This window comes from Mustelus asterias, chromosome 12, assembly GCF_964213995.1.
Source record: "Mustelus asterias chromosome 12, sMusAst1.hap1.1, whole genome shotgun sequence".
Classification (NCBI taxonomy): Eukaryota; Metazoa; Chordata; class Chondrichthyes; order Carcharhiniformes; family Triakidae; genus Mustelus; species Mustelus asterias.
Window position 1 is genome coordinate 85,776,700 of NC_135812.1, and position 26,951 is coordinate 85,803,650.

At 41.3% G+C, this 26,951-nt stretch overlaps 1 protein-coding gene across 1 annotated transcript in view; it reads right to left on the minus strand.

The window, feature by feature from the left end:
- gps1 (G protein pathway suppressor 1) overlaps positions 1-13,088 on the minus strand; it is a 56,921-nt gene extending 43,833 nt beyond the window's left edge. Inside the window, exons 1-2 of the mRNA XM_078225556.1 lie at positions 12,986-13,088; positions 1,595-1,687 (exon numbers count right to left, since the gene is read on the minus strand). Of these exons, the coding sequence (XP_078081682.1) occupies positions 1,595-1,687; positions 12,986-13,030 (138 nt within the window). The 5' untranslated portion in view covers positions 13,031-13,088. The remainder of the gene's footprint in view (positions 1-1,594; positions 1,688-12,985) is intronic.
- Positions 13,089-26,951: the final 13,863 nt, after the last annotated feature.

Genomic DNA, 26,951 nt, shown 5'->3' on the forward strand with positions numbered 1-26,951 from the left:
AGTTGCAATCTTGGGATACATTGAGGCAAATATGCAAAGTGCAGGAAAAGCGAATGGGAGATTATGATCTATTAATGCTTTCTGGGATTAAATGGGTTTTTTAAAACCATCCTGGGGAAGTATGTGTTGCTGGTTGGGCCAGCATTTACTGCCCATCCCTAATTGCCCTTTAACATTTAAGAGTCAACCACATTGCTGTGGATCTGGAGTCACATGTAGGCCAAACCAGATAAGGATGGCAGATTCCCTTTAGTGAAAGAGATGGGTTTTTACAACAATCAACAATTGTATCAGGGTCATCATCAGATTTTTAAAACATTTGAGATTTCTGTTGAATTCAATTTTCACCATCTGCCATGGTGAGATTCAGACCCGGGTTCGAATCCCACCAGGACAGATAGTGAAATTTGAATTCAATAAAAAATCTGCAATTTGTTAAAGACGTCTAATGCTGACCCTGAAACCATTGTTGATTGCCATAAGAATTGCCATAAGATTGCCAGGTGCTCAGAGCATTACACGGAGTCTGTGGATTATTAGTCTAATGACAATACCACTACGTCATCACCTCCATGAAATTGCAGAGTATCAATTTCTGATCAGTGTCTAAGAGATATTATAGCATAGCACAGTTCAAGTACTACATCCCCTTTTCAAAAATGTTAAATACAAATGCAAAGTTATTCGTGACTCTCATTTGTTCAGTCATAAATAGGCCATTGTTTTTATTCAGTCCCTTGTATAGAAAAATGTCTCATACCACTTTTACACAATGAATTCTTTTTGAAATATATTACAGTTGTTTTGGAGGTAAACACAACAGCCATTCAAGACTATTTCAGACAAGTGATCAATCGCCAATATTTGTTTTTACAGTGGTATTAATCAAGACAGTCATCTTAACTGAGAAATCACGAAAAAAAATCCGGTCCTCTCTGAAGTACATTGGGAGTCCACTATAAGAATCACCAAAGCTGGCACAATGAACTTGGTTTAATAACTCATCTGAATGATGGCACCTCCAACAACCAACTATCACCTAGTATTACAATGAAATGGCACTCTAGGTTATCTACTCATTTGCAGCCAGAACGATGATTCAGAAACGACAGTGACAACAGAGCAAAGCCAACAAAAAAAAATGTTCAACAGTTGTGCATTTGTGTGTGAAAGACTCCAAGATTAGTGGTGTGCAATCTCCCAAGAAGGATCCTAGCTTCATGTTTGTGGGAGGAAGGCGCAAAGCAAAAAGAAAACTTTTTAAAGAAGAAATCATCTTTTAGAGATTTTGTTCCAAAAGACAATGTATATGACGAGAGAAGATTTTGGTTTTTATAATTTCTCATGCTTGGTTGGGAGACTTATATTTGAGAAAATTACAAATGAAGTAATGTGGCTAATATCACAGCATCATACAGCAGCAAAGGAAAGCCATTTGGCAAATCTTGCCGGTGTCAGCTTTTCAAAAGAACTATTGAATTAGTTCCACACTCCTCCTCTTGCCCCACAACATTTTCCTTTTACTAAGTTTACATCCCAAATCATAACACTTGCCAGGTAAAAGGAGTTCTCTGGTTAAGTAGTAGTGACATACCAGTGTAGGATTCTCCACCACGTAGTTTGTGTCAGGTGCATTCTGCTGATCATCCTGAGGGTCAGCATCTATTTGCATTGGTTCCACTGCTCCCTTGGGAGGCACAGAAAAACACAGAGAAATAACAAAGTTAGTTCTATAAACTGATCAGGCAGGTTTTATAAAACCAGTTCTTGTCTCTAATTGACACATTAAAGCAAATAATAGAATATAGGAAATTTAAAAAATTACATTTTTATTGTAAAACTGGTCCTCACTTGTATAGAAAATAGAAATTTTAAATTACCATATTTTTATATAATTGTAATTAACAGTAATGCAAATGAACATATTAAAGTATCCTGATAGATGGGAATTTTTTTTAAAAGCATGTTCAATTGGTTATTAACTCAAAGTCGAATGCTGGTAGTGAAATGTCTCCAGGCCAGACATAAAGCAACATAACTGCGAAGTTGTTTGGTACACAAGTTTTTCCAATGCAAATATTGAAAGTTGAATGGATAGCAACATTCACGGGGAAGAAAATTCATTTGTTGACATTTCAGTGAAAGCAAATTGAACAGAGAATACAGTCAGATGCCCATGATCATTCACTAGGTTCACCAACAAATAAAATGGAGTTGCCTAAAAAGTTGCTTTATTCAATCTCCTCGATCATCACCGATTGCTCAGTTAAATGTTCCTGTGAATCTAGCAGCTCTGGAAGAGCAAACAGCCGCTTAAATTTGCCAACAGACTTTCATACTGCAACTCTACCCAAGCTGTTGGTTGCAACAAAAGGGCTATTAATATTGCCAGTTCAGATACCACCTTAGCACTCACCTGGTCTTTATGCTTTCCAATACCAGCAAGCCAAAACTGGAGTATGGTTTTCAAGATTTTATTTGACAGAAATTTAACAGTTTCTGTCCTAACACCAGTGAGCTCAAGTCCAAGTTATGATGCTGTATGCAGCCATCAGAGTTAAGGGCTGAGGATAATAGCGACCACTGGAGGAGTCAGGACATGACTGGATTTAAACATAAATAAAAAGGTACAAATTTCAAATTGATGGGAAAGCAAAATATTGCAGGTGCTGAAAACGGAAATAACAGAAAATGCCAGAAATAATCAGGAGGTCAGACAGTACCCTGTGGGGAAAAAAATAGTTAACATTTCCAATTGACAAAAGCAAGCACTTACAAAGGTTGAAGTAGCCGAACTTTATGGATGTAGGTTGTAGGCTCAGCCTTGGGTCAAGTAGAATTCAAAGGCTACTAAATGTCTGGTTCAAATTTAAAAAGCAGCTGGGTAAGTGAATGAAAGTGGCAAGAGTTTGCGATGTATAATGGTGATGGGGGCAAGGGGAGGGTGATGACATCAGCTTCAATCTTCCTAATTCTTACCTGGAAGAAATTGCAGCTCCTCGAAGAATAAGAACTGGACAAGCAGTCTGACAACACAGAGGCAATGGTGAGGGCGAAGTGGGTGGTGCAAAGCTGGATGTTGTGCAAGATGATGCTATGCCTTCAGATGATGCTGCCAGATAAATGAGAATGAAAAAGGCTAAGGACAGATCATTAGGGTTATTCCTAGAAATAACGGCATGCTGGTGGGAGAAAACATCCAACTTTTCACCACACCTCTCCACTGCATCTGTGTTGTCAAATTGCTTGTCCAGTGCTTATTGTTGGAGGAGCTGCAATTGCTTTCAGGTAAGAATTGCCTGGTGGGAGAAAAAGTTATTTCTGGGATGATTAGATGTTGATGGAGTAACTAAGAGTAAAAACAAGCAAAGACAGTCCTACTGAGCTGGGTAATGAAGTTGAGACATTGGAACAAGTTGTGTCAAGTGTATCAAAGGTTGTAGAAGTGAAGGATGGAAAGGCATAATGGTCAGGATGTAATTTGCAATTTTGGATAGAGCTTCAGCATTGTGGCGGGGGCAGGAATATTGGTGATAGGGTGGTAATTTTCAAGACTGTAAGGGAGGGTCAAGCACTTTTCTTTTAAAAAAAAGGGGGTGTCGATGGCAATTTCGAAGGAGTGGAAAAGTGCCGGAGGAGAGAGAATACTAAAAAGAAAATAATTGTTGTTGACAACCTCAAATTATAAAAAGGTTCTAATTATAAAATTGCATTTATCAGTGAAAATTTAAAGTGATAAATGTAGAACTGACAATTAAAAGAATACAATTAATAATTGCAGTTCAGTTCCACCTCACCAGGCTGCAGAAATACGCAGTGTTGCTAACAAGCATGATTTCATTGATTTGATTCTGCATTGTTTTCATGGACACTGTTGACAAAATTCCAAGAATTGAGCTCCATAAAGCAACAGTGCAATAAATCATTAACAAAATTACAATATTTGCATGGCTGTTTAAGGATTGCAGAAATCACAGCATTTTACTGTTGTTTTATAATTTATTTGACAGAAGTTTATCTACATGCTCAATACACAAATAATATTGGCTTTATTCCACTCTTAGATGAAAAATGAAAAACATTTTAAAAGGAAGAAATATCTCCCACCCAATTTTGCAGACAACACCCTATTTTTCCTTGTGGTGTCAGCAAACAATAGTCTATTTGATTTTGACATGACATCCCTCACTGAAGAATGTTGGCATAATTCTGGCAATTAGTAAACAACAATTACAGCTCTAAAATCAATCACATTCAGCATTTTGGCTGGCCTGTGACTACAGCATCAAAAATGTGTCTGTATGAAGTTTGCATTCTCCCCTTGTCTGCATGGATTTCCTCCAGGTGCTCTGATTTTCTCCCACAGAGCAAAGATGAATAGGTTGGGTGGATTAGCCATGGTAAATGCACAGGATTATGGGAGTAGGGTGGAAGGGAGGGTCTGGGTGGGAATGCTCTTTCAAAGAGTTAGTGGAGACTCGACGTGTCGGAGGGCTTTCTGCACTGTAGGGATTCTGTGGTAAAAATTGATTAAATTTACCCGAGAAACTGGACTTACTTGATCAAAACCATCTGCTTTATCCAAAAAGCTGTCTAAGAAGAAAAATGCTGTGCTCTTTTTATTAGCCTGGAATTAATTACCTAATTTAAGAAAAACTGGATAATAGTGTGGTCAAAACTTTTTTGAAAGATATACAAGCACAATAGATGCATGAGTGAGATAACCAATGGTCTCAGTTCCTGCAAAAGCAATTTGTTTTAAGCAATATTCACAAAAATATATCCTGCAAATGAATGTCAAACAGCAATGCTGCCTTCAACACTTTGGCGGCTTTGTAGCATCTTCACCTTATAGATTGTAGTACCAATACTATCAAAATTCAAAAGTACTATTAATGAGAAACAACACTAACTTGGCATCTTCAGGTAAAGACGCCAATAAAGTTTAGCAATAAAGTTTGGCTAGAAACAGTATAAACTGTTCACAAAACATTCCAGAAGAAAAAGGGAAATGTTGTAACTGGCTCAACTATGGCACTGTAAACAACTTAAGCCTCCTGGGACGGAACTACAGGAGATGCATTAGTGGGTCAGTGGTATGTGTGCTAAGGGTGCACTTTAGTAAATGATCACTTCTCCAAGGCTCCTTCACATAGCCCACATTCTATAGTGATTAAAGAATAAACCTGTAAGCTGCACTCTACAGTTCCATGGCTTTCTCCAGGGTACAAGTTTCTCAGTTTTGCTTTGAAAGGGTTTTTGTCATTTTCTTGAATTTCAAGCATAATTTCCTCTATCATAATGCTAATAATAAACATACTCATCAATATAAATGATAGACACTTTTTGCAATCTGATTTCAATAAAATATTACTTAATTAAATAATTAAAAATAGATGAATAATTCTGTTGCAATGGTTAGACAAAGCTTCTTCCTAGATATAAATAGCTCCTTCATTAAGGTCATTCTCACCTCTATTACAATTAAATCATTAACTTAAAGTCTAATAGTATTATAGCAAGCCCACTGGGCACTTTGTTAATACTTTACAAATAAATGGCAGTGTACAGAACAATTAATTGGATAAAGGCATTTTAAACTTGGATAACTTAAACAGCCAAGGGGAGTTTTGTTTGAAATATACTCCACTTCTTATAATACTCATGCTAGATTAAGATAACACAGCATTTCATTACTATTTCTAACATAATATTTAACTTTTTTGCAATTAATTTAATTTGTTAATTTGAACTGAGTCCCAAAGTTTACAACTGGATTCTCTGCTGATCTTCATTATTCAAACCTTGAGCTCCTTCTAGGACCCAGTCTCACTTCCTTACCTCAAGCTGGGAGGCAAACTGATGGTAATGTTCAGGAACTGCTTCCATGTGAAAGGTCTTAGAAGGAGCTCAAAGATTTATCAATCACCAAAGAGTAGAACAGCATATCAATTGCTTTCCTGGCATTAACACGTGAAGATATAAACAACATTGACTCTGAAACATATGCGCAGAAACAGAATGTTCTCCTATTGCAAACCAAAATGAGCTTTCTTCTTCAACTTTCCTGGTGATTGAGGTACCTCATAGAGTAGAGTGCAAGCTGACAAGCTGGCGCTAAGGCTGAAATCTCCTGCCGTGCTATGTAGAAACAAGTCTGATCTACTGCTGTGAGGAGTCAGGTATAGGTCTGAGAGCGAAGAGGTGGCTGAGCTGGGAGTGGAGCTATCTCGACACCCTTCCTGACTATCTGCATTCCCTGCCCCTGAAACAGTGCTTGCCTGGGAAAGAGGAATGAAATTCTCAGTTACTACACTTCTACATAGAATTAAAATATAATCCAACTATAGCAATTTAAAATTCAAGCCATCTAGCATTTTAAAGCTATAATGTTAACAGTTACACTATGTTATTTACAACATATACAATCTATTAATATATTAAAAGACTTGCATATAGAATGCACTTCACGCAAACATCATATATGCTCCTTGTAACTTTCTCTATTACATTTCTTTTGTTACAAAATAGCATATCCTCCAATTCAGTATGAAATATGCTATTAAAAATTAAACTTTTCATAGTTTTTTAGACAATGTTCAGCAACCAGCGACAGAGAAAGTCACAATTGGAAAGGTATGGTCACTGTATTCACACAACTAAACCCTACTCAACATATTCAAGTTATTGTCAATCATACTGCCAGAATACAGAAGGACAGAAGTCAGCAGCATGAATCTGACAACTGAAAGAACACCTTCTGCTGCAGACATGTGAATTATTCAATATTCATAGAAAAATTGATATTAAAAATAATAGTACGCAAAGATAACCAAGTCTTTCGATTCCATATGTAAAATTTGGAAAACAATTTTGCAAAACCTCTAAAGACTAGTCAAATATACAACTAATATTATTTTGCTAAATAGTACAGGCACAGCATGTCACTCAGAGTCAGGACTGTACCAACCTCACTATAATGATTGTAACACCAATACAGATAATTAGTATTTAATTTATTAGCTAATGTACCATGGCCGAAAATAATTCTTCAGGGACCATTGCCCTTTACTTTTGTACCAATACTGAATCTACACTTTAACTGTTTTAAATACAGCAAGTACAACTGTTTGACACCACAAAAATGTGCACCAAAACATGAAACCTCAACTTCTCGAACTCAAACTCCTGAAATGGCGATGAATTAAAAAGCTCAAAGAACCACTACAAAGCAGATAGCTTGTGAAAAATCACTATAATGTTGCTCAAACACAATGAAATGCCAAAAAGTACTTATTGTGCCTCTTATACAAGGCAATTCATTGGCAAGCACTCAGTCTTCAATGATATTACAAACGTTCGCTAGTCTGATGCTAAACACATTTTTGTTTTTTGCCTAATCAACCAGTGTTATTTTCAAACTCTGAGAATTTACCAAATATGTTGGGTTATTGCGGCACTTTGAACACAAGTCCAATTATTATTGTGAACAGCTCTCAAAGCTGGCCACCCCTCATTCAGACTCACTCCCATGTTAATTGTGAGCAAAGCCCTTCATCTGATTACTTGACAGTAATCAAAATTTTCAACTACAAATATCAAGTAATGGGGAAATATTTTATTTTGAAAGGCAAATGGTAGGCAAATGGCAAACAGGTTTTGGGGAGTCAGGGGGTGAGCTACTTCCTGCAGAATTCCCAGCCTCTGACCTGCTCTTGTAGCCATAGTATTTATATTGCTGGTCCAGTTCAGTTTCCGATCAATGGTAATTCTCAAGATGTTGATAGTGGGGGATTCAGCAACAGTAATGCTACTGAATGTCTAGGGGAGATGGCTCTTATTGGAGACGGTCATTACCTGGCACTTGTGAGGAATGCATGTTACTTGCTACTTCTCAGCCCAAGCCTGAATATTGTCCAGGTCTTGCTGCACATAGACACAGGCTGCTTCAGAATCTGAGTCGTCACAAATGGTGCTGAACCTTGGACAATCATCCATGAACATCCCCTCATCAGACCTTTAGATCGAGGGAAGGTCGAGATGAAGCAACTGAAGGTGGTTGGGCCAAGCGCACAACCCTGAGGAACTCCTGCAGTTATGACCTGAGACTGAGATGATTGGTCTCCAATAATCACAACCGACTTTCTTTGTGCTCGGTATGACTCCAAGGAGTGGAGAGCCCTCCCACCCCCGCCGATTCCCAATTACTTCGGTTTTACTAGTGCTCCTCGATGCAATACCTATTCAAATGCTGCTTTGATGACAAAGGGCAGTCACTTTCACCTCACCTCTGGGGTTCAGCTATTTTGTCCATGTTTGGACTAAGGTTGTAATGAGGTCAGAAGTGGAACCCCAAACTGAGCGTCTGTGAGCAGGTTATTGCTGATTAAGTGCCACTTGATAACACTGTTGACGACACTTTCGATCATCACAAAGTGACGGAGAGCAGGCTGATGAGGCAGTAATTGGCTGGGTTGGATTTTTCCTCTTTTTTCAACAACAGGACATACCTGGGCAATTTTCCACATTAGCACGTAGATGTCAGCATTGTAGCTGAACTGGAACAACTTGGCCTTGGTCTCAGCTAGGTCTGCCATTATCATTTCTGGTGCCTAAGTCAATGCTGGGTGGTCTGTCTGATTGCATTATTCCTTTTAGACTCTGTAGCAGTTTTCTATAACTGAGTGGCTTGCTAGGCCAATTCAGAGGGCATTGAAGAGTCAACCACATTACTGCCGATCTGGAGTCTTATGTACACCAGTTAAGGATGGCAGATTTCCTTCCCTGAAGAACATTTGAGATGATGTGGAGATGCTGGTGTTGGACTGGGGTAAACACAGTAAGAAGTTTAACAACACCAGGTTAAAGTCCAACAGGTTTATTTGGTAGCAAAAGCCACACAAGCTTTCGGAGCTCTAAGCCCCTTCTTCAGGTGAGTGGGAATTCTGTTCACTCTGTTTGTGAACAGAATTCCCACTCACCTGAAGAAGGGGCTTAGAGCTCCGAAAGCTTGTGTGGCTTTTGCTACCAAATAAACCTGTTGGACTTTAACCTGGTGTTGTTAAACTTCTTACTGAACATTTGAGAGTCAGATAGGTTTTTACGGCAATCATGGTCACCAGTAAACTAGCTTTTTAATTCCAGATTTGAACTTAATTGAATTAAATTCCACTGCTGTGATGGGATTTGAATCTGTGCCCCTGGAACATTGACCTGGGCCTCTGGATTACTAGTCCCCCTCCAAAAGCATTGAAACAAAATACATTCCACAATTAAGTTAGAAGTAGGGTAAATCTTCATTTATATCAGATATATTCTCTGTTCTACATGTTCCACTTTGATTGCAGCATCCGTGTGCAGCATCACATGTGCTGTTGACACCAGCTCTATACCTCACCAACATCTCTTTCAACTCCTTCACTATTGCTAAAATCTTAGACTGTTTATCAGACATCAGGTACTGGGTGAGCAGAAATTTCCTCAAATTAAATATTGGGAAGACTTAAGCCATAGTATTCAGTCCTCCCTCCAAAGATCATTCCCTAGCTACCCAGGCAACAGTCTGAGATTAAGCCAGTCTGTTTACCACCTCATTTGATCCCAAGATAGGCTTCCATCCTCATATTTATGCCATCACTAATATTGCCAAATTCTACCCTTGCAACATTTCCTAACTTTGTTCCCATCTCAGCTCATCTGTTGCTGAGACCCTTATTCATGCCTTTGTTACTTCCAGACAAGTCTGGAATTTCGTGCATTCCTAATTATACTTGTTCCATCATCGGTGGCCATGTCTTCAGCTGCCTAGGCTCCAAGTTCTGGAATACCCTTCCTACATCTCTCTGCCCTTCTACCTCGCCTTCCTTCTTCAAGAAACTTCTTAAAACCTATCTCTTTAACCAACCTTATGGTCTGATCTAATATCTCTTTCTGTAGCTCAGTGTCATATTTTGTTTTATAAAGCTCCTCTGAAGCACCTTGGATTATTTCATTTCATTAACGGTGCTATATAAATAGAAGCAGTAGTTTTGATGATCACTCTTTACAAGCCATATAAAGGGTGAGAATTGCTATTTTTAAAATAACATTTTCACCATTTATATCTGATAGTACCAGTTAGAGGGTTAGACAACCATAAACTCAAGAGGTTTTTTTTGTCATTCTTACACAATATGTTGTGCTGTTAAGTGTTTAGTCGCTAGACTGTTGTTCAAGATCCATTTCTGTAGAATAAGTCACTGGACATTAATTGTCTATAGTTGTTTAAGGTTTCCTCACTGAGAACACTGCAATAAACCTTCTCCACAATATATCCTATTTTAAACCATGAGGCATATGAACAACCATAACATCAAGTTGTGAAAAGAAATCACACACCCTTCACAAATAAGTGACATAAGAAAAGATACTGAGAACAGAAGGAAGAGATAGGAGGTAAAAAAAGATCTGTCAAAACAATGATTTTTAAAGATGAGAGAAGTGCAGAGGCCGAGGTTTAGGGAAGGGGTTCCAAAGAGTAGAATCAAGCTGGCTGACAGTCTGTACTGATGGTGGGTTGAAAGAAAGAGAGATGTAAAGAAAACTGGAGAAGGACAAAAAAACATTTATGAGGAAATATAATGTTGGACGAGGTACAGTGGTCCAAGGTCAAAGTGTGATTTAATATTGCAGAGGTGAAAGTACTCTAGGTGATAGAAAAAAACTTTAGATAAAGATCGACATCAAACAAAATGGCAGATTTGCAAACAAGTAGCTGGTAGAAAAGGGGGTCCTGCTGCTTCAGCCTCAGACAGTGGCCATGGTAATGGATGGATTCAATTGCAAGCAAGTAGAATTTGTAGTGGGAACCAAAGACAATGGCTTCAGTCTCCTCAGCATTGAGCTAAAGGAAAGAATTATTCATCCATGATGTCAAACAAATTGTCAAAGAGCATGGAGGTAGTCAAGAGAAGTGCACTAGGGATAGAGCTTACTATCGTCAACTTCTATGTGAAAGCTGATGCCATGCCTATAGACAATAGTGCGGAGGCCCAACACTTAGGGAAGGATGGTAAGAGAACCAAGGATGGATCTTTATGGCCCTTCGCAGTGGTGATATGAGTGAAAGAAGAAAAGTAATTACTAGAGATGCACTGATGCAGTTGGATTGATAGGATTGGAATTATGGTGGTTCCATGGAGCAGAACGGCAAAGAAACACATTAAAGGCTGGATTTATGAACCTGGAAAAGGCATCGCAGTCACAGGTTGATGTCGTTCGTGCCTTTGGTAAGGCCCAAGCTGGAGGGATTTGAATGGGGAGTTTTGGCAGAGATAGGCATGGAGCTGGGAGACAATGACACACTGACATGGCAGAGACCTATTCGAAGTGATGGAAGGTAAAACAGCTACTCATTCCTACAAAGTACTTTAACACTGACTTTATTTCTGGACATATAACAAGAAAGCTGCATGTATTAATAAACAAAATTCCTTTCATCCCTGTTCGACAGAATAGTAAGAAATAGTTGTTTATCCAATAAAAACTGTCCAGGACAAATAAATCTTAGTTTTCTCTTCAGATATTAGCAACAAATTCAAAGCTTAAAGCCCGATTGAAAATTTATATCCAAACAGATTTGCAAGTTGCTCCATTTTGAGTAGCAGGGTCCCCTTTTTTAACCACTTGTTCTTCTGCAAATTCAACAGCAATCAAGTAGAGATACTTCTTAAAGTAAGAGAACTTTGTTAAACAAACCCAAAAATATAGATGCAAAACATGCAGTCTCATTAAAAATAAAAATATTCACAGTTCAAATTACAAAGCCAAAAATACAATTATTTTTGCATTTCTCATTGACAACCATGTAGTTGCTTACATTATAAGAGATGTTTTGAAATCATGTTAAAAGAAATTCTCAGCATAGAACTGCTTTCACAGGAGCATAATGCCAAGTGATACAAGTGGGCATATTCAAGTAATCTTAGGTCAGAAAATGTAATCACATTTAGCACATTCCTCAGTCAATTATCCCACATTCCAAAATATTTCATGGATTTTATTAGATATTTGCAGGGGACATCTATGATGTAGAATACCTTAAAATGAGTCATAAAATTTAGTGTCACCTAAACAGATAACAGAATTAGGTTTTTTAAAGTTTATATCCATGGGATGTGGATGTCACTGACAAAGCCAACACTTGTCACCTATACCTAATTCCCCTTAAACTGAGTGGTGCCTGCTAGGCCATTTCAAAGGGCAGTTAAGAGTCAACCACACTGCTGTGGATCTGGAGTCACATGTAGGCCAGGCAAGGTAAGGATGGCAGATTTCCTTTCCTAAAGGACATTAGTGAACCCAATAGGTTTTTAATGACAATCAATGATAATTCTGTGGTCACCATTATCAAGACTGGCTGTTCAATTCCAGATTTTTTTTTTAAATTCAAAAATTGAATTTATTAATTGGATTTAAATTCCACCAGCTGCAAAGGTGGGATTTGATCCAGTGTTCCCCCCCACAAGCATTAGCCTGGGTTTCTGGACTAACTAGTCCAGTGACATGACAAATACACCCTTTAAACTACATTCAACGCTAGTCATCTAAAGCAGTGGGACGAGTGATACTGTAGTTTTAATATTCTATTCCAGGCTGCAGGAGCCCAGCCAGGAAGCCTGTACTTTTAGGCCCATTCTCAGGCATCACTTTCCCCAAGCTCTATCTGGTGCAGCAGGTCCGGAGGGAGCAAAGCTAGATTCTGGGCTCCCTAGCACTCAGGTGCGGGACTCAGGAGCAAAACCAGGCGCATCCACCGCGCCGAAACGGCCAAAAGGTGCCTTGGTAACAGGTTCATTCTGGCTCTATCAGCCAGCAACCAACTGTCATGTTCCCCTCAGCCCAGCACCACTCGCCGCGGCTCCGCCCGGAGACCCTCCCTCCTCCTCCCGCCCGCGCTACAATCTACCCTGTGATCGGACGGCAGCGGGGCTCTTTTTCTTTTTACCTGAAAATTTAACACTTGAACGGGAAGCGGCATCTTCTCCCTCATTCAGCAACTCTCAGCAGCCACAGAGCAGCTCCGCATCCGGGCACTCTCATCACTGGGGTGAAAGGTCAATGGAAGCACGCCGCCCGTGCGTCATGACGTACGCGACCCCCCACAAACGTGTGCGTGGCGTTGGAAAGATGCCCCGCACAAACATGGCGGTGCTGCTTCTGCCCCTTCCCCAATCAATGTATTATTGATTTGATTTATTATTGTCACCTGTATTGGGACACAGTGAATAGTATTCTTCCTTGTGAACTATGCAGGCAAAACACTGCGGATGCTGGAATTTGAAACAAAGTGCTGGAGAAAGTCGCAGATCTGATATCATCTGTGGAGAGAGAATAGAGCCAATGTTTGGTGTCCAAAGATGTGCATTTTAGGTTGATTGGCTATGATACATTGTCTCTTAATGTCAGGGAGATTAGCAGGGTAAATACAAGGGGTTGCGGGGATAGAGATAGGGTGGGATTGTTGTTGGTGCAACTTGACGGGCCGAATGGTCTCCTTCTGCACTGTAGGGACTCTATGATTCTATGATTTTTCCAGACTCAAAACGTTGCCTCTATTCTCCACAGATACTGTCAGACCTGCTGTGTTTCTCCAGCATTTTCTGTTTTTGTTTCAGATTCCAGCATCCACAGTATTTTGCCTTTATTCTAATGTTTAACTCACTGCCAGTTCTTTTCTAAGAATGCCTTCCCTGAAGAAGTACTGCTCTTCTCTCTGACAGAATTTCTGTTTGTCTCCTTCACCCTGTCCACCTTCATTACTTTCCATTTCCCTCCTGGTGTTTGACAAGGTGCTTATCAAAACTCGCTTTTGAAGCCATATTTCCTTCCTCAGCGACTGTCCCCATCTCCAACTCACCCCACATGGATTCCAATTGAAATTCCATCCCTCCTCTTTTGAATCCACCCAGGATTACAGGTATCTCCAGGACAAACAATACTCCTCGGACTGCTGTTCTCGCCGCATCCTGAGATTCACGCTTAGTGCCATGTGCCGCCATATGCTCACCCTCGATATCTCTCTCCAACAACATTGATGCATTCTATCTCAAAGCTGTCCTTGTTCCCAGTTTCACTTCGTTCTTCATCTCATCCGACGCACAGACAAAACATACCATTCATGTTGCGTCTTCAATCGAGTTGCATTAAAATAAAAGTGGATTTAAAATATCCTCAGAAAAACATTAGGTTTGGAATAAAGGACATATAACTGGCTCTCCTTCGCTTTTATTAAAGATGTACGTAATCAGAATAGAACCTCAAAATAGGAATTCATAGTTAATGGACATGTGGGGATGATCCCAGGAGATCAGTAAATCTGTCGCTAAATTTAATTTTGTATTTGTTGACCAAAACTTTTGAAAACATTTTCTACAATTGTTTTTCTTTGGTTATAGCTGACACCTTTTTGAAGTTGGGACCATTGTTAGGGCATCTCAAAACATTCTGCAGCTAATTAATTATTTTTGAAGTGTGGTGACCTAAATGTGTCAATTTTAAAATAGTTATGTGAGGAAGGCGCTATTGATCCAGGAACAAAAATAAAGACATGTAGTTAGCGCATATAAAATTGGTCACGAGGGCAAAAGAGAACCAATGTGGGAAAACTCCAGTTTGACATTGTCATCATCAATCTACCTATTTGCAAAGTCCAGTCTTCACACTGAGGATACCCTGCATTGAGCTATGTGCATTACCATCATGCTAAATGGGATAAATTTAGAACAGTTCTAGCAGTTCAAAATTGGGCATCAGTGGAACACTGGAGCATCAGCAGAGAATTGTATTTAACCACAATCTTTAACCTCATGGCCAGGTATATCCCATAGCTTGTCGTGAATGGTGGTGGGCAATTCTAACCAAAGATGAAGACTTGATAAAGCTCTCACCTTAAATGATGTTGGAACCCAGCATGTCAGCACAAAAGACAGGGCTCAGTCCTTTGCAACCTTCTTCAGCCAGAAGTGGCAAGTAGATGATCCATCTTGACCATTTTCTGAGATCCCTAGCATCGCAGATGCCAGCCTACAAGCAATCTGAATCACTCCACATTATCTTGGATTTAACAGTGCAGAAGAGGCCCTTCGAGTCCGCACCAATACATTAGAAATACCGAACTCCCATCTAATCTCATAGCCCTGAATATTATGATGTACCAAGTGTTCATCCAGATACTTTTTGAAGGATGGGAGGCAACCTGCTTCTACTACCCTTCAAAGCAGCGCATTCCAGATCGTCACCACCCTCTGGGTAAAAATGTTTTTCCTCACATCCCCCCTAAACCTTCTGCCCCTCATCTTGAACCTATGTCCCCTCGTGACTGACCCTTCAACTAACGGGAACAGCTGCTCCTTATCCACTCTGTCCATGTCTGTCATAATCTTGTACACCTCAATCAGGTTGCCCCTCTGTCTTCTCTGCTCCAACAAAAACAACCCAAGCCTATGCAACCTCTCTCATAACTTAAATGTTCCATCCCAGGCAGCATCTTGGTGGATCTCCTCTGCACCCCCTCCAGTGCAATCACATCTTTCCGATAATTTGGCGACCAGAACTGCACACAGTGCTCTAGCTGTGGCCTCAGCAAAGTTCTATACAACTCCAACATGACTTCCCTGCTTTTGTAATCTATGCCTTGATTGAGAAAGGCAAGCGTCCCATATGCCTTTTTCACCACCTTACTAACATGTGCTTCTGCTTTCAGAGATCTGTGGACAAACACACCAAGGTCCTTTTATTCCACAGACCTTCCTAGTGTCCTACCATTCATTGAGTACTTTCTTGTCAAATTACTCCTTCCAAAGTGCATCACCTCACATTTTCAGGGTTAAATTCCATCTGCCATTTATTTGCCCATTTGATCATTCCGTCTGTATCTTCTTGTAGCCCAAGACCCTCTGCCTTACTGTTAATCACCATCCACTCTTTGTGTCATCTGCAAAGTTTCTAATCCAATCCCCTACATGGTCATCAATATCATTTATATAAATGATGAATAAAAGAGGGCCCAATACAGATCCCTGTGGTACGCCCTGGATACTGGCTTCTAGTCTTTCAAGCAGCCTTCTGTCATCATCCTCTGTCTCCTACACCAGGCAAGACTGTTCTCTTCCTGTTGGGGAGCACTTCAGCGGTCACGGGCATTCGGCCTCTGATATTCGGGTAAGCGTTCTCCAAGGCGGCCTTCACGACACACGACGGCGCAGAGTCGCTGAGCAGAAACTGATAGCCAAGTTCCGCACACATGAGGACGGCCTCAACCAGGATATTGGGTTCATGTCACACTATCTGTAATCCCCACAGCTTGCCTGGACTTGCAGAGTCTCACTGGCTGTCCTATCTGGAGACAATACACATCTCTTTAACCTGTCTTAATGCTCTCTCCACTCACATTGTTTTTTTGTATCTTTAAGACTTGATTAGCTGTAAGTATTCGCATTCCAACCATTATTCTGTAAATCGAGTTTGTGTCTTTATATGCCCTGTTTGTGAACAGAATTCCCACTCACCTGAAGAAGGAGCTTAAGGCTCCAAAAGCTTGAGGCTTTTGCTACCAAATAAACCTGTTGGACTTTAACCTGGTGTTGTTAAACTTCTTACAGTCCTACAACTGAGCCAATTTTGAATCCACTTTATCAAATTACCCTGTATCCCATGTGAATTTAACTTCTGTACAAGTTTCCCATGTGGAACCTTGTCAAAGGCTTTACTGAAATTCATATAACCGACATCAATTGAACTACCCTAGTCTACACACCTGGTCACCACCTCAAAAAATTCAATCAAGTTTGTTAGGCATGACCTCCCTCTGACTAAGCCATGCTGACTATTCCTGATCAAACTTTGCCTCTCCAAGTGGAGATAGATACTCTCCTTCAAATGTTTCTCTAATAGTTTCCCAGTATATCAAGAAACAGGTGAATGCACGGGATATAGCAAAGGCCTTGACTACATCTCGGCAGTGGTTTGGAAGGTTTGTATTCCAGAACTCATTCCCCCCCCCCCCCCAGTCAGGTTGTTCCAGTATAGCTACAACACTGGGATCTACCCAACAATGTGAAAAATTGCTATGTCCGCCCATAAAAAGCAGGACAAATCCAATACAATGACCACCCCATCAGCCTACTGTCATTCATCAGCAAAGTAACGGAAGGTATTGACAATGCTGTCAAGTCAGCTGCTCACTGAAGTTCATTCTGGATTCCACCAGGATACTCAGCTCCAAACCTTATTACAACCTTGGTCCAAACATGGACATAAGAGCTGAATTTCACAAATGAGGTGAAAGCGACTGCCCTTGTACCTAGGCAACATTTTACCAAGCGTGGCACCAAGGTAAAGTTGAAGTCAATGGGAATCAGAAAGCTCTTCTCTAGTTGGAGTCATAGCTTGAAAAAGTACTGTTAGAGAGGGACTTCCAGGATTTTGACTCAACGACAGTGAAGGAACAGTAATATAGTTCCAAGTCAGGATAAACATAAGAACATAAGAAATAGGAGCAGGAGTAGGCCATCTAGCCCCTCGAGCCTGCCCTGCCATTCAATAAGATCATGGCTGATCTGACGTGGATCAGTACCACTTACCCGCCTGATCCCCATAACCCTTAATACCCTTACCGATCAGGAATCCATCCATCCGCGCTTTAAACATATTCAGCGAGGTAGCCTCCACCACCTCAGTGGGCAGAGAATTCCAGAGATTCACCACCCTCTGGGAGAAGAAGTTCCTCCTCAACTCTGTCTTAAACCGACCCCCCTTTATTTTGAGGCTGTGTCCTCTAGTTTTAACTTCCTTACTAAGTGGAAAGAATCTCTCCGCCTCCACCCTATCCAGCCCCCGCATTATCTTATAAATCTCCATAAGATCCCCCCTCATCCTTCTAAACTCCAACGAGTACAAACCCAATCTCCTCAGCCTCTCCTCATAATCCAAACCCCTCATCTCCGGTATCAACCTGGTGAACCTTCTCTGCACTCCCTCCAATGCCAATATATCCTTCCTCATATAAGGGGACCAATACTGCGCACAGTATTCCAGCTGCGGCCTCACCAATGCCCTGTACAGGTGCATCAAGACATCCCTGCTTTTATATTCTATCCCCCTCGCAATATAGGCCAACATCCCATTTGCCTTCTTGATCACCTGTTGTACCTGCAGACTGGGCTTTTGCGTCTCATGCACAAGGACCCCCAGGTCCCTTTGCACGGTAGCATGTTTTAATTTGTTTCCATTGAGATAGTAATCCCATTTGTTATTATTTCCTCCAAAGTGTATAACCTCGCATTTCTCAACGTTATACTCCATTTGCCATATCCTCGCCCACTCACTCAGCCTGTCCAAATCTCTCTGCAGATCTTCTCCGTCCTCCACACGATTCACTTTTCCACTTTTCCATAGTTTGTGAACTTATAGGTTATGATGTTCTCATGTTTCTGCTGTACTTGTCCTTCTAGGTCGAGGAGAATGGTTGAGTTTGAAAGACAATGGTCAGTTTTGGAAGGTGAGATTGAAAGAGCTTTGGCGAGTTGCTGCAAAGCATCTTGTAGATGCTGCACAGTATAACTGCTGTGCACTGGTGATTGTGGTTGTTGGAGGTCAATTATCTCAGTCTCGGGACAATACTGCAGAATTTCCTCAGGGTAATGTTCTAAGCCCAACCATATTCACCTGCTTCATCAATGACACCCACCCAAAAATGAGGTTAAAAAAAGGGATGCTTGTGGATGATTGCAGTTTCAGTATCACTCGCAACTTCTTAGATACAGAAGCTGTTCATATGCAGAAAGATCTGGACAACATTCAGACTTGGGCTGATAAGAAGCAAGTAACATTTGCGCCGCACAAGTGCTGGACAATGACCAACATGAGAGAATCAAACCAGCTCCCCTCGACATTCAATGGCGTTACTAGAGAATTTAAAGACTGACAAATCCCCAGGGCCTGATGGAATCTATCCAAGGCTGCTCAGGGAGACGAGAGATGAAATCGCTGGGCCTCTGACGCAAATCTTTGTCTCGTCACTAGACGCAGGTGAGGTCCCAGAGGATTGGAGGATAGCTAATGTGGTCCCGTTATTTAAGAAGGGTAGGAAGGATAACCCGGGTAATTATAGGCCGGTGAGCTTGACGTCCGTGGTCGGGAAGTTGTTGGAGAAGATTCTTAGAGATAGGATGTATGCGCATTTAGAAAGGAATAAACTCATTAACGATAGTCAGCATGGTTTTGTGAGAGGGAGGTCATGCCTCACTAACCTGGTGGAGTTTTTTGAAGAAGTGACCAAAATGGTTGACGAGGGAAGGGCCGTGGATGTCGTCTATATGGACTTTAGTAAAGCGTTTGACAAAGTCCCTCATGGTAGGCTGGTGAAAAAGGCTGGATCTCATGGGATAAAGGGGGAGGTGGCTAGATGGGTGGAGAACTGGCTTGGTCACAGAAGACAGAGGGTGGTAGTGGAAGGGTCTTTTTCCGGCTGGAGGCCTGTGACTAGTGGTGTTCCGCAGGGCTCTGTATTGGGACCTCTGCTGTTTGTGATTTATATAAACGATCTGGAAGAAGGTGTAACTGGGGTGATCAGTAAGTTTGCGGACGACACAAAATTGGCAGGACTTGCAGATAGTGAGGAGCATTGTCAGAAGCTACAGAAGGATATAGATAGGCTGGAAATTTGGGCAAAGAAATGGCAGATGGAGTTCAATCCTGATAAATGCGAAGTGATGCATTTTGGTAGAAATAATGTAGGGAGGAGCTATATGATAAATGGCAGAACCATAAAGGGTGTAGATACGCAGAGGGACCTGGGTGTGCAAGTCCACAGATCCTTGAAAGTGACGTCACAGGTGGAGAAGGTGGTGAAGAAGGCATATGGCATGCTTGCCTTTATAGGTCGGGGCATAGAGTATAAAAGTTGGGGTCTGATGTTGCAGATGTATAGAACGTTGGTTCGGCCGCATCTGGAATACTGCGTCCAGTTCTGGTCGCCACACTACCAGAAGGACGTGGAGGCTTTGGAGAGCGTACAGAGGAGGTTTACCAGGATGTTACCTGGTATGGAGGGGCTTAGATATGAGGAGAGATTGGGTAAACTGGGGTTGTTCTCCCTGGAAAGATGGAGGATGAGGGGAGACTTAATAGAGATGTATAAAATTATGAAAGGCATAGATAGAGTGAACGGTGGGAAGCTTTTCCCCAGGTCGGTGGTGACGTTCACGAGGGGTCATAGGTTCAAGGTGAAGGGGGGGAGATTTAACACGGATATCAGACGGACATATTTTACACAGAGGGTGGTGGGGGCCAGGAATGCGCTGCCAGGCAAGGTGGTGGAGGCGGACACACTGGGAACGTTCAAGACTTATCTAGACAGCCATATGAACGGAGTGGGAATGGAGGGATACAAAAGAATGGTCTAGTTTGGACCAGGGAGCGGCGCGGGCTTGGATGCCCGAAGGGCCTGTTCCTGTGCTGTATTGTTCTTTGTTCTTTGTTATCACTGAACCTCCCGCCATCAACAGCCTAAGAATCACCATTGGCCAGAAACTTAACTGGCTAGGAATTCTGCTGAAAATAACTCATTTCCTGATTCCCCAAAGCCTGTCCTCCATCAACAGGCACAAGTCCAGAGTGTGATGGAAACTTTTCACTTGTCCGGATGAGTGCTGCTCCAACAACACTCAAGAAATTCAACACCATCCAAGACAAATCAGCTAACTTGATCAGAATCAAACCACCACCTTAAACATTCATTCCCTTCACCACCGTGCACAGTAGTAATACTGTGCAGCATCTACAAGATGCTTTGCAGCAACTCGTCGAAGGTCTTTCAATCTCACCTTCCAAAACTGACCATTGTCTTTCAAACTCAACCATCTTCCTTGACCTAGAAGGACAAGTACAGCAGAAACATGAGAACGCCATAACCTATAAGTTCACAAACTATCCTGACTTGGAACTATATTGCTGTTCCTTCACTGTCATTGAGTCAAAATCCTGGAACTCCCTCTCTAACAGTACTGTGAGATACCCACACCACCACCTTCTCATGAGGAATGAAAGACGAGGCAATAAATGTTTGCCTTGCCACACACACAAATTGAATTCAAATCATTATTGTTGTTGTTCGGAAGTACAGATTCAGATGATCAAATACTCTGGAACACAAATAATTCCTGTACTTCTGGGGACATTGAAAATGACATTTATAGAATCCTGATGGCCAAGGCTGAATAATGTAGGCTGGGGGGTTCGGTTGCTATTCTGGAGTTTGCTAGATATATTGAAGTCAGTGAACATTTTCACAAAGCCTTCCCTTTGTGAGTGCTTCATCTCTTTCTTCACTTTAAACAAATCATCAGAGTCCATGATGGGCAAATTCCAAGCTTTGACAGCTCAGTGGATGTTGTTTATTCGTCTTTTTAAAATTTTAATCTCTGTAATAAAATCATTTTGAGCTTTGTCCAGTTCTCAGGCAACACACTAGATGGAGTGCTTCTCAGAGTGCTTCTCTTACACCAAATAGATGAAAAACAACTAACCACCCAGCTCACTACAAAGCTCATTTCTGTTGGCTAATGAATAATGAGAGGTGTTGGAATGTCTCAATCTCTGAACTGAATATCCTACATGTGACTGGCAGTACAGAAAAATAATGTAAAAAAAACTAAACTTAAATAAGAAGCAAGTATTGTGAAGATAAAGGAGAACTGGGGTGAAAATAGAGATGTATAAACCAATACAATTTGGTACTTTTTCTTTGGCTTTACGCTGAGCAGTGGCAAATGCTGAAGAAAAGAATGCCTGCATAAATGTGTAACAGTGCAAATGATCCCCAGTATTAATGAAGGAAAATGGAACATAAACCTGGATGAAAAATGTATTTTAATTATTCACTAAATATAGAAACACAGATCTGGCTTCTCTACCACTTAAGAGTCTGCACTGAAGTTTTGGAGCAAACTGTTTTTCCAGATGTTATATCATTTTTAAAAAGCAGTGTAGACAGGTACAAAACAGATTTAACCCCGCTCTCCTCTGTCAAAACAGCTCACTATTCCAGGATCATTCTAAAACACAATGATAATTCCTGATTTTTCCACATGACATTATGTTTTAAACCCTCCAAGCCAAGCCCTGCTAATCCTCACCTCCAACAAATGTGAGGAGCTCATGGACTTTTCTGTCACCAAGAGAAAGATCATCTGTTCAACATCCTCTGCCACAACCGCTCCCCCTTTCATGTTGCCCATCAAACCAAATTTCCCCCAAGGTTAAAAGCTCTGAAGCTCTATGATGCGCTATTCAGGCACGAGGCTTGAAGCTCAGTAAATGAAAGGCTTTTATTTACTGTTAACGAAGCTACCAAAACTTATATACACTATCCCAGACTGAAGGGGTCCCGGCCAGAGCAGGGACTCTTATACCTCTCCCAGGAGGCGGAGCCCGACTGGGATGTGCCACAACACTACAGTACAAAGGTGTAACAACCCCACCCTAACCCCAACAGCAACAATAGCACAACCCAACAGTAACATATGTACATCCTTGTAGTACTGGCCAGCCCCTGGCTCAGCACTATCCAGTGGGAACCAACGATGGTTCACCACACTCTATAAGATCCATAGTTCTGAAATCACGTCCTTCTAGGTCTTTTTGGAAGGGAGGGAAAGGGGGATTTTTACAGAGGAGGTTGTTTGGAGGGGATGGTGATCAGGGTGATGGAGGGATTACTGCAGGGTGGCAATTGGGGCACAGGGAGCAATCGGCAATGGGTCCCGAGTGCGTGGTGGGGGTGGGGGGGGGTGACAGGAGATCTCCCAGTGCACTGGGTGATCAGGGCGTCTGCGCAATGCACCCCCAGAGCTCAGCAGCCAGCTTCACCGGCGAGTTTAGGCTCCACCCATCCCCTACTGGCAAGAATCACATCTGGGCTTTGTTTTTAACTAAGTGCAACTGGGAGCTCGCCCAAAACATCGGCACGATTCTCCTCCAATTTCATGCTTGTTTGGCACTTAGAAGTTACTTTGTAAAATTCCGCCCATTATATCCAAATGGATATTCATAAGGAGAGGGAGGATAGAAGAGGAAGACGATATAATGTAACGGATAGTATATTATTGGAGTATATTAGGAACATTATGTGAATATGGAGAATGTATTAGTGATGAGACATGATGAGATTATGGTCCTTTTTGCCTTTTCAATTGAACATTAAAATATGCTGTGGTACTACTGGAAGTAAAACATTGTCTGATCATTAATTCATTATTTCTTGTATGATTGTGTGCAAATTGGCTGATCCGTAGCCTACATTACATCGGTTACTGTACTTCACAGTAACCGATGTTACTGTGAACAAGTTCCTGTACGCCATGTCGCAGGAAATCATCTAGTAATTTGAACTACACAGAACGTAGAGCAGAGAAAGAAGGCAACCGATTCAAACTAGGGTTTCTGTTCCATATGGGCCTCCTGTCACCCCTCTTCATCCATCAGCATAACCTTCCATTCCATACTGTTTGAGGCATCAAAGGAGAGGAAAGCACAGAGGTAGAATAATTTAATGAGAAAAAAAACGATGAAGGAAAAAACATATGAAGAAGAGTTTGGAAATGTATTTTGAGTACAGGGAGAAGAATCTTGAGATCTGGGAAGAGGTTAGAAAGAAGAAGGAATGATATTTTGAATATGTTACAGATGTGGCAGTAGTGTGTGCATCTGTTATAATTGGAGGAGAGCTAGAATCTAAAGGAAGTGCAGTGGGGGTATGGAATCTGAAAATACGATTTGGGGCCCAGGGAGTATTGGGAAGGGAGTTGTGAGATATTGCAGGACTGGAGTAGAATGAGGTGATTGCATGGATCGAGCACTGGGAAGGGGACAGAGACAAGGATGTGAAGGTGGTGGGAGCAGGGGGAACCAGGAATGAAATTGAAAGCAGTGCAGCAGGATTAAAGAACACCAGAGTGAGATTTATGTACGTAAATAATTGCAGCTTAAACGGGAACTAAAGAACATTTCATAATTTCCAACCACCAGCCCATTAAACTCAAGACAAAACCAGATGGAGAAAAATTAGCTTTTACAAACGTCTACTAACAGCAGTCCAGGAGGCATTCCGAACAGGCTAACAGTAAATTTTAAACATTGCCAGGAACCTGGAGCATAGGCAGCCTTGTGACCGAAAAATGAACTTTAAACAGTGTCGACTTCACTGACACATTACCAGGAATCTGGAGGACAGGATGGTTCACAGGCAAAAAGCATCTAAATTCTGTTCCCAGACAGCAAAATGTGTAATAAAATAAATAACTGAAATATTCTTCTAAGGCCAAGGCTGAAAAATAAATGAATGTTCAAAGTGCACTCCAACCATTGTATTGATTTGCAGTGTATAAAAAGGATGAATCTATTGTCAGGAGGCCTAATTGTGGAATTAAATGGAATGAGCCACCCTGGAGAAGATAGTCTCATTCAGCTTTAGTGTCAATTAAGACTTTCATATCTGATGTACGTATAAGTTTAGTTTTCTTGCAAAGCCATGTCGATTTTGCACCAATGTTAAACTTGTGAAATAGGAATGTGAAATCACCATTAGGAAGGGAACCTGGAGGCAAGGTCTGCTCAGCCAAATGAAAAATGTTTGAATACTCTTCAAACCCGGGGCAAGGTCAACTTAGCTGCAAAACAAATTACATATTCATCCTCACGGAGAACTCGCAAGGGCCACCTGACTTTTGAAAACATTGAAAATATAGCTGAGAGGACCAGAGGCTGGAAGAACCAGACAGTCAAAGGCATGTGTAAATAGTTGTTTAAGTGATTTATAACATACCAGCAAGATGTGACACTATTAGGTATGGCAAAATAGAGATCCTCCAAGTCTGACATACAAGAAGCGTATGCTAGTTGCAAACTTTTTCAAGTGTTCTAGACATCCTAGGTGAAAACTGGATCCAAACATTTTGTTTCAGTGCATCAATTTGTTGACTGCCAAAGGTCATATCCAAAATACATTTTCCAGGATTCAAGCAATGACAAAGCCATTGTAACCAACTAATGATCTCACATTGAAAATCAATGCATTAAATTAATCGCATAAATACTTTCCCTCTCTTGCAGGTTAAGTTACACATTAATTTGATAGAACTCTTTGAACTCACTGCTCCATTCATTTCAACTTCCAGTTGCTTTTCAATGCCACTGGATTCACCTGTTTGAACTTTGTTGGACTGGTAAGTTCACAGCACTGTTCCGGCATCTAGCAGAGTTAAGATTTAACATCGATGAGGGCACAGCACTGAAATTAGAATTTTCCAAGCAGAATTCCAAGACTGGTACATCAAATCTTGACAGCATTAATGGGACAACCTTCCAAAGTTCAACAAAAAAAAAATGCATTTCTCACTTTTTGTTTCAGTTTGAACATTTTTTAAAAATGGGTCCCTATTTTTAAAGGGGTGCTTGGGACCACGGTGATTTAAAAAAATTCTTTCACAGCATGTGGGGCATCGCTGGCTGGATCAGCATTTATTGCCCATCCCTAATTGCTCTTGGGATGGTGGTGGTGAGTCACCTTCTTGAACTGCTGCAGTCCTTCTAGTGTAGATGTTGTTAGGAAGGGAGTTCAAGGGTTTTGACCCAGCAGCAGTGAAGGAACTGTGATATAGCTCCAAGTCAGGATGGTGTGTAGCTTGAAGAGGAACTCAAAGATGTTGGTGTTTCCCAAGTATCTGCTGCCCTGGTCCTTCCAGGCAGTAGAGGTCAGAGGTTTGGGAGGTTGAATGAGCCTTGCTGAGTTGCTGCAGTGCATTTTCTCGATGATATACACTGCTGCCATTGAGTGTCCATGGTGGAGGGAGTGAATATTGAAAGTGGTGGTTGGGGTGTCAATCAAGCAAGCTGCTTTGTTCTGTATGATGTTGAGCTTTTTGAGTGTTGTTGGTGTTGCATGCATCTAGGCAAGTGGAGTGTACTCCATCACACTCCTAACTAGAGTGGTATAGTTAGTGGACAGGCTTTGGAGAGTCAGGACGTGAGTTACTTGCTGCAGAATTCCCCACCTCTAACCTGCTTTTGTCACCACAGTAAATTGTGCAGTTCCCATCAGTGGTAAACCCCCAGAATGTTGAAAATGGGACATTCAATGCCATTGAATGCCAAGAGGAAATGGCTGGATTCTCTCTTGTTGGAGATAGTAATTGCCTGGCATTTGTGTGGCTCTAATGTTACTTGTCACTTATCAGCCCAAGCTTGGGTATTGTCCTGCTCTTGCAGTGTATCAGCATGGACTGCTTCAGTATCTGAGGTGTCACAAATGATGCTGAACATTGTGCAATCACCAGCAAACATCCCACTTCTGACCTTATGATGGAGGGAAGGTCACTGATGAATCAGTTGAAGGTGGTTGGGCCACGGACACTATCCTGAGGGACTTCTGCGGTGATGAACTCTTCAGTCCTGTGACTCAGATGACTGATCTCCAACAACCACAACCATTTTCTTTTGTGGTAAGGTGACTTCAACAAGTCGAGCATTTCCTCCCTGATTCCCAGTGACTCCAGTTTTGCTAATGCTCATTGATGCCACACTCAGTCAAATGCTGCCTTGATGAGGGGGTCACTTTCTCCTCACCTCGTTTGTCCATGTTTTGTCCAAGAGTTCAGTTCTTTCATTTATGTTTGGACAAAGGCTGTAATGAAGTCAGGAACTGAATGGCTCTGATGGAACCCAAACTGTATGTCACTGAGTAAGTTATTGCTGAGTAAGTACCATTTGATTGCACAGTCGACAATATATGCCATCACTTTGCAGACACTTGGGGCAGTAATTGGCCAGGTTGAATTTGTCTGGCTTTTTCTTTGTGCAGTAAGAAGTTTAACAACACCAGGTTAAAGTCCAACAGGTTTATTTGGTAGCAAAAG